Genomic DNA, 8,164 nt, shown 5'->3' with positions numbered 1-8,164 from the left:
GTAAGACCGCGGCACAAACTCTGTGGATAAGGTGCTGTCCTTATTTCTGCCCATTTTACAGAGGAGAAAACCGAGGCCCAGAGTTGCCGGGGTTTACCTGAGGTTACACTCAGGGTACTCCTAGCACCGCAATGCCACACCCCACTCATGGTTCGGTCTTCATGATGTTAATGATGGAAACAACAATGTCACCTATGGCGGGCTTTCTCGGTGTGGCTCCGCATGCATTTGGGGCTTGGTGGCTCTTTCTTGTGGGGGGGAGGGGCTGCACGATGCCCCCCAGTGATGTCCCTGCCCTAATCCCCAGAAGCCGCGACCCCGTGAAGCAGACCTCGCGCAGATGGGGGGAGGGGATGGTCCCGGCTTGTCAGGTGGGGCCCGTGGCATCCCAAGGGTCCTTAGAGGAGGACGGAGGGTGAGAAAGAGAGGGAGAGCGGAAGGTGCGATGATGCTTGAGTCGGGGGTGGAGGACGGGCCACGAGCAGGGAACGCAAGTGGCCTCGGGAAGCCGGAAAGGCCGGGAGACGGATTCTCCCTGGAGCCTCCAGAGGGAGCCACCCTGCGACACCCTGACCTGTCAGCGGGGCCCGTGCGGGACTTCTGGCCCTCCGCCCTGTCGGAGAGGAAGCCTGGGTTCTTTTGAACCCCTTCATGGTGATTTGTTACAGCAGTAACAGGAAACCACCCCACCCTCTGTCTCTGGGGCAACCAAACATGTCTGCAGACTTTTGCCACGTGTCCCTGGCAGAGGGGAGATGTAGGGGGAACCATCCGTGCTGAGTTTCGTGCGCGCGTGGCCCGGCTGGCTGTGACTCGGCACCATTTCGTCTGACCCTCTAGCAAACGTGCCTCGATTGCCTCCCCGGCCCATTCTGCAGAGGAGAAGGCTGAGGCTCCGGGCCGTTACAGGGGCACCTGAGGGCGAGGTCGCACAGGGAGGGCCTCCGTTCCAGATTGTGTCTGTGCACCCCAGCACCCCCCCACCGGGACACGGGCCTGGCTGTACTGCCCCCAGATGATGCCGGGCCTTCTGGGGGCTTCAAGGCCCAAATGGGTAGCAGCCAGACCTCCGTCCCCCCTCCTAGCCGGCCGCTCCTCCAGCCGCTCGTGGGGAGCCCACTGAGGGCAACAAAAGCCATAGGGTCCCAGGTGGGGGTGGGGAAGAGAGGGAGGGAATCCCGTGTCCCAAAAAGTGAAGCCAGGCGGTGAGAGCCAGGCGGTGGCTGTGGCCCAAACTGCTTCTCCAGGAGCAGGTGTCAGAGCACTGGCTTAGGGGCCCAGGGGCCTGAGGTCAAATCCCGTCTCTACCTCTTGGGCAATTGTCTAACCTCCTAACCCTGGGCAATTGGCTAACCTTCTGACTCTGGAAGGCTCCGCCCCGGGGCGTGGGCTCCACTTAACAAGCCGCCCCAGGCCTGTTACCGGTGCTTGACCAATCCGAACCCTCTCTGGGACATCCTACCCGCAGTATCTGGCTTGAAGAATCCCTTTTCTGCTGGAGTTGCCAAACTCGCAGGCCCTAAGCCTTGAGCAGCGGGCAGACACACGAAGAGAGTCTCTCGGAGAGACGGAGAGAGAGAGAGGCCTGAGTGTAATGCTTGAGTCCCTGGATCTAGCCGTTCCTGAAGCTAGCTATCTCTTGATTTCCCAGTGGCACGAGCAAACAGATTCTTTGGTAAGTCTAGGTGAGCCCCGTTTCTGTCACAGCCAAGATGCTCCCGAACGACTCCCTAGACTGTTGGCTGCTCAGAGTCCCCCACCTTGGCTGTCGGCTAACGCCCCCCAGGTGAGGGGTCCCACCTGGGCTCATCCCGAGACAAGTAGGGAAGCTGGACGAGAAAACAGAACTGCATTTCTGAGCAGTTTGCGGTGGTTCGGGAAGACCACCTCTGACTCACGCAGCAGACTGCCCCCCATTCAAGTCCGGGGACTGGAAACTCTGCCCGGCTCAGGGAGGAAGGGAGGCTGCGTGGGTGGAGGGCTGGTGAGAACAAAAGGCGGGGGGCTGCACGGACTTCATCATTCCCGGCTAGCTAATGGTAGCTAGTTAATTTCTCTCCTGAAGAGCCCGGCGTTGACCTTCACCTCCAGCCCCCATTAACCGCTGGCAGTGTTTTGTCAGCGTGTTTACCGCGAATTAATTATACAGAGAGGGGAGATCTCGCGGGAACCGGAGCGCTCCGGCCGGGGGCTGGCGGTGAGGACTGAGGATCCTGGATCCTCCGCTGACAGGGCCTGGTTAACCACAGACCTGGGGCAAACTTGGAGGCGAGCCGTTTTCAGCTCGCCACAGACGAAAGACGATGCCAGACGCAGCGAGCCAAACCCAATCTCCAGCCCCTTAGACCCGGTGGCACGTGGGCCAAGCGGATATCCCGGGGGCGGGGGGAATGATCTGGGGGCCCCAGGTCAACACGGTGGCAGAGAGAACTGTCCCCCAGCAGGCCGGGCAATTCCAGCCCGTGGGGCGCCAGGTCGTCCCTGGGAGACAGGTAGGGCGGGGCTTGTACAGCGCTCAGGGTGGAGCCCAAAGTCCCAGGCACACGTGGTCGGGCACCTGGTTCCCTCCAGCCAACCTCCTGCACGTTTTCTTTGCACCGTGCTTTCCAGCACCCAACCCACGATGGAGCTCTGCACGAGGTCCCCTGTTCCGGTCCCGGGAGTCTGCCCCGCCCATGGTCCCGCCTAGAACGTCGTTCCCACCCCACCCGACCTCGCTCCGCCAGGGGTGGGGGAATGGGCTCACGGGTTTCTCCTCCCCCAGGAGCCTCGGGGACCTTCCAGACAGTGTGTTGGGGGGTTCCGCCCTCCCCCACCCCCCCGTGCTTAGTCCTGCTCGGGACCCATGGCGATGCCCGCCTCTCCCGCCGACTGCGAAGTGCTCGCCGCGGTCAGGGCTGGGTCGCCCTCCGCCGGCAGCCCCAGGGCCGGGCCGCATGGCGCACAGGGAAGGGGGTCTGTCCAGCATTCACCGGGGGTGCAGAGGGGAGAGACCGGGCCCCCGTGCCCAGGGAATTCACCGGCCGATGCCGGGGGAGATGCGGTGGACTTCTGAGCTCCGCGCCTGTCCCTTTTCTGTGACTTTAGAGCACTGGCCACGCCCTCAAGCCAGGTGACTTGGGGGTGGCTGACTGACCCCCGTCCTGGTGCCAGGGATAGATCGTGTGACACCAGTCGGCCAATCACAGCATCCCGTTGCTCCGGCTAATGACCTCAGCTGGGAGGTGGTCACATGACCGAAGCCATCCACCTTGGCCTTGGCTATTGGAAAGCGGTGCTCAGGGTGGGGGCCAGGAGCTGCCAGGGGCCATCTTTGCCAACCCAGAGGAGAGCAGAGCAGAGAGACGGAAAGAGGGAGGCTGCGACCCGAGACATTGTCTGCCTTCCGGGATGGAGACGTTCCTGAAGCAAGATTCGTGCTTGGCCTTGTCTGCATGAGAAGAGTCAGCACATCCCGTTTTGTGGGAAGTGGGTCCCAGCTTTCTGTCATCTACAACAAAGTGGGTTTTGAGAGACAGACGAGTAACAAGGCAATGGCACGGGTTTGACAGGGAAGCACAGGAGGCCTCAGGGGCAGCGAAGGGACACAGGCTGGAATGAGAGCTTGGGAAGCTTTCCTGGACGAGGTCGCGTCTCAGCCGAGACCTGCTGGCTGAGTAGCGTAGAGCTAAGGAAAGGCGGCGGCAGAGGTGAGAGGGACATACCACACTGGGAAACTGAAATCCGCCTGGAGCGGACTTCCACACTAAGGAGACGGACACGTGGGCTCATCTAATGGACAGGAGCAAAGACAGAGCCTGCTTCAGGAATGGCTGGATCCAGGGGCTCAAACAATGCCTTAGGACGCGTCCCCTTTAGGGGACATACCAGAAGTGCAATACATTGGTCCGGGCACTGATCAACGTGTCGAGGAACTCAAGATCTTCCCAGCCAAGTTGAAAAGGCATAAAGGTTTGTTCCGTGACATTAAAAAAAAATATATATATATATTTATTTTGAGAGAGAAGGAGACAGAGAAAGAGAGAGCGTGTGGGGGAGGGGCAGAGAGAGAGGGAGAGAGAGAATCCGAAGCAGCCTCCAGGCCGTCAGCGCAGAGCCCGACGCAAGGCTCAAATCCACAAACCCTGAGATCATGCCCTGAGCCGAAATCGAGTTGGACGCTTAACCGACGAGCCACCCAGGCTCCCCTGGTCAGTGACCTCCTTGACTGAGTCTCTGTGATGAGCCAGCCCTTTCTCCACCAAGGCGGATGCTAGCCCCAGGGGACGTGGCTCCTGGGCGTTGGACAGTCATGGTCCAGTAGAGTTAACACAAAAGAGAGTGACGTACGGGCGTGGCATTGGGAGGGGCAGTGCACGTGTAGCTGTGTATGTCGTGGGCGTAACGAGTGGAGCACACGAGTCCACAATGGCCCTGCCCGGCTGACCACCACCTTCTTCTGTCCTTCTCTGTCTTCCTCCCATCATCCCTCCGCGAGTGTCCTCTGAACCAACCCCACTCCGTTCCTTTGTTCTGGAAATGCCACTGCGCCCACAGCCCTTCCAAGGGAACCCCGTCCACCCGCGAGCACCATGCTGGCGTAAGACAAACATTCCTTGATGATTGGCCAGCGGAGGTCCCCTGGCCCGTGGGCTGGCCAGTGACTCCCACTGGGGCCCGGACGGCAGGGATCTGTTTTCTGGAAGTTCAGCTAAGAAGGGCCGAGAGATCAAAGTCAAGGTAGGGAAGTTCTAGAAAGGTCGAGTTGGAAAGAGGTCAGGCAGCCATAACACGCCTTGAGGAAGTCAGGTCTTGAGTGACAGGAGAGTGGGCAGCCATGATGGAAGGCAGGCTAAGGTGGTGGTAGGGACAGAGGTGACCCAGCCCCAGGCCAGGCCCAGCCCAAACGCTGACCCTTGCCGCTCGCGTGTCAGGAGGCAAGAAGGCGGAAAAGGACACTTACGGAGCCCAGAAAGCATAGTACCGGAGGTTCACTGGCGTTCGCCTGCTCTTTCCGAGAGAGGCTGGCTGTCTGTTCTGGGCTCGACCTCCCCCTGGGACGCCACGTCTGGGGTTCTGTCCACCCGGCCGCCGTCTTCGGCGTTGTGGGGATCCCTGCTTTCAAGAGTCACGGCTTCTAGGTGGGAGATGAGCTTCGAGACGTTGGTGCTGAGGGAGGAGGCCGGGTCCGGAGGGAACTCCCTTCTGGGCTCCGCACCTTCAGAGAGGGGTCCTGGGGAAGACAGAAACTGTTGCCAAAGGGACACCCGGGCCCCCTCACCCCAAATAACCGGAGCGATCTGGCTCGCTGGGGACCAGGGCACTGCCCGCCCCTCCCCGGGTTTCACTGTTGGTTTGCTCACAGTGCCACAGTCTCTCTTGCTTTGTGAGCTGTCTCCGGTCCTTCCTGGACTATTTATCTGGTTTGCTCATGGCTGGAAGTCCAGGTGAGCGAGCGTTTCAGAGCGGGGACAGGGGCAGAACTGCTGAATGAGGGAGTGAGTTGCTTCTTCCTAACACTGGAAAGACGGAAGAAGCCTTCAGGCGGCTGCAGCATCATTTCTTGGAAAGACCCAGTGGTCTGAGCGACCGAGGAGTACCGCACAGAGGAGGGGTCGTCTTCCCGAAGGTTCCGAGGAGGGCCAGCTTCACAGCCACGTGGCCTGGGCCTGCGTTCAGAGGGACCCAGTGCTCACTCAGTTTAAAGCTCCATTGTGTCTTGGGGCGCCCGGGTGGCTCCGTCGGTGGAGCGTCCGACTTCGGCTCAGGTCACGATCTCGAGGTCCGTGGGTTCGAGCCCCGCGTCGGGCTCTGTGCTGATGCCTCGGAGCCTGGAGCCTGCTTCCGATTCTGTGTCTCCCTCTCTCTCTGCCCCTCCCCCGTTCGTGCTCTGTCTCTCTCAAAATAAATAAAGATTAAAAAAAATTAAAAAAAAAAAGCTCCATTGTGTCTTGAGATTCGGACGTTGAACAAGGAGCTTCACTTTTCCACGTCACACCGGGGCCCCCAGATCATGTCACCCATCCGGGCGTCACAGCAGCGAGCCGGGCAGGCGGGCAGCCGAGAGCCCCCCACGCCCCTGCTGACGGCCCATGCAGGCGCCTCAGCTCACAGACACCCCAAAGAGGGCGCCACAGTTCACAGCACTGACGGTCTGTGATTAACCATCCCCCCCCCCACCCCGAGAAAAGGAAAACCTGCCAGACGTTACACTTCTCAGGACGGGATCCTGCCCGTCACCTGAGTGACAAGTTAGACCTTCTTCAGGCCAGCGAGGAGGGTGGGTAGGGGTGCAGAGTGAATAAGGCCTCGTCAGTGCCACTGCTTAGCCCTTGGGGAGGGACAAAATTTTTCAAACACGGAGGGCTGAATTTCCTTCCATCGAGAGGGTCTTGGCCAGTCCTAAGACCACGTGGGGGTGGTCCACGACCCCTGGGGCTCCTGTGTGCCTCTGTGGAGGTTTCCGGGAAGTGAGGAAGAGGGTGCCCTCTCCCTACTGACTCCCCTCCCTGTTGGGAGCTCAAGGTCCCGGCCATCAGGATGGCAGGACCCTCTCGCATCCAGCACAGATGCCCCCCGGGCAGGTGGATGCCGGCTAGGGCACCAGTCACCAGCCAGTCTAGGGTTTCCGACCGTGACAGGGACAGTAGGATGCCTTCGTCCCAATCCCAGAGAGTCAGGAGCTGCAATCTCCCCCGATCCTTCCTTCACACTGAAGGCAGAAATCCTGCCATACCCTCTCCTGCTCAGAGCTCCTTCGTGGCTCCCCGTGGCCCTGAAGAAATGCCAACGTCTCCATGGGGCCTGGAGCTGTGCTCTGGCTTCTGCCCCCCATGAATCGTGCACGGGTCACACTGACGCTTCGGTTCACCCGCCATCCTGCTCTCACCTGTTGCCCACGCTCGTCCCCAGACCGGGACACCCTCCCCCTGCTGCCACCACCTTGCTCCTGCCTGTGCAGCAGAGTTGAAGTCACCTGGCCCCACAACCGGGGCCGGAGCTGTGGCTAGGCGGCTAACTGCAGCCCTGTCGTCCTGTTGGCCGTGGAGCCCCCTCCTCTGAGTCTCAGCGGGGCGCAGGTGACATCTCCCAGCCCCTCGTGAGGCCAAGGGCAGGCCGTCGGACTGAAACCAGGAGCGTGGGTGTGCTTGGTCAAAGGGGAATGGCTGGCCCTCTATAGCCCCTCTGCCCACAGACAAGGACAGCACCGAGGTGGAAGAAATCAGGGTCTGTCTGTGCCCCCTGCCAGCCAGGACGCCCCCCCCCCACCTTGCACGTGTGTTAAGCCTCCAGCAGGTGGCGGCCACCCTGCAGGGAGAGGTTAACCTCTCTCTGAGACAGAGCTTCACTCACTGTGGCGCCCCAGTGCTTCCCATGAGGCCTAAAATAACACCAATGGTAATGATATTGGCCGCTGCCTGAAGGCACGTGCAGGGCCAGGCACAGGGCTGAGGCTTTGCCTACAAAGCCCACCCAGTGCTCGCCACGACCAGAAGCCACAGGCAATTACCATCCTCATGTCACAGATGGGAAACAGGCTCAGAGCTAAGTGCTAGGCTAGGTCGCTTGGCTAAAAAGATTTCACTCCATACACTGATTCCAGAGCTGCTCTCTGCTATGACCTCTACTGCCTTCCGGACATCAGGAAATGGGAGACTTGAGAATGACTGTGGATGGATGGACGGATGAGATGGATGGATGTGTGGGTGGATAGGTGGATGATGGATGGATGGATGGATGGATGGATGATGGATGGGTGGATGGGTGGATGGGTGGGTGGGTAGATGGATGGGTGGGTGGATGGATAGATAGATGGATGGATGGATGGATGGATAGGTGGGTGGGTGGATGGGTGGGTGGATAGATGGATGGATGGATGGATAGGTGGATGATGGATGGATGGATGGACAGATGGGTGGGTGGATGGATGGATGGATGGGTGGATGGATGGATGGATAGGTGGGTGGGTGGATGGGTGGGTGGATAGATGGATGGATGGATGGATGGATGGATGGATAGGTGGATGATGGATGGATGGATGGGTAAATGGATGGGTGAGTGGTCAGGGGGATGGAGAGATGGGTAGAGGATGGGTGGGTAGATGGATGGGTGGGTGGATGGGTGGATGGATGATGGATGGGTGGATGGGTGGATGGGTGGGTGGGTAGATGGATGGGTGGGTGGA

General features: G+C 60.0%; 1 protein-coding gene across 8 annotated transcripts in view; it reads right to left on the bottom strand.

Annotated features, from left to right (window-relative positions):
* Positions 1-4,724: 4,724 nt before the first annotated feature.
* ZBP1 (Z-DNA binding protein 1) overlaps positions 4,725-8,164 on the bottom strand; it is a 16,999-nt gene continuing 13,559 nt past the window's right edge. For 6 of the 8 annotated variants that reach the window (XM_047067944.1, XM_047067945.1, XM_047067946.1 and 3 more), the window contains one exon: positions 4,725-5,212. In XM_047067944.1, the coding sequence (XP_046923900.1) occupies positions 4,971-5,212 (242 nt within the window). In that variant the 3' untranslated portion in view covers positions 4,725-4,970. Of the gene's footprint in view, positions 5,213-5,342; positions 5,649-8,164 lie in introns of all 8 variants that reach the window. The other 2 variants (XR_006960112.1, XR_006960113.1) reach the window with 2 other exon arrangements.

This window comes from Lynx rufus, unplaced genomic scaffold (genome assembly GCF_022079265.1).
Source record: "Lynx rufus isolate CCGP_SWC_20201006 ecotype Redwood Valley unplaced genomic scaffold, mLynRuf1.p SCAF_8, whole genome shotgun sequence".
Lineage (NCBI taxonomy): Eukaryota > Metazoa > Chordata > Mammalia > Carnivora > Felidae > Lynx > Lynx rufus.
Note: the sequence above shows the minus strand (reverse complement) of the source record. Positions and strands in the feature narration are given on the sequence as shown.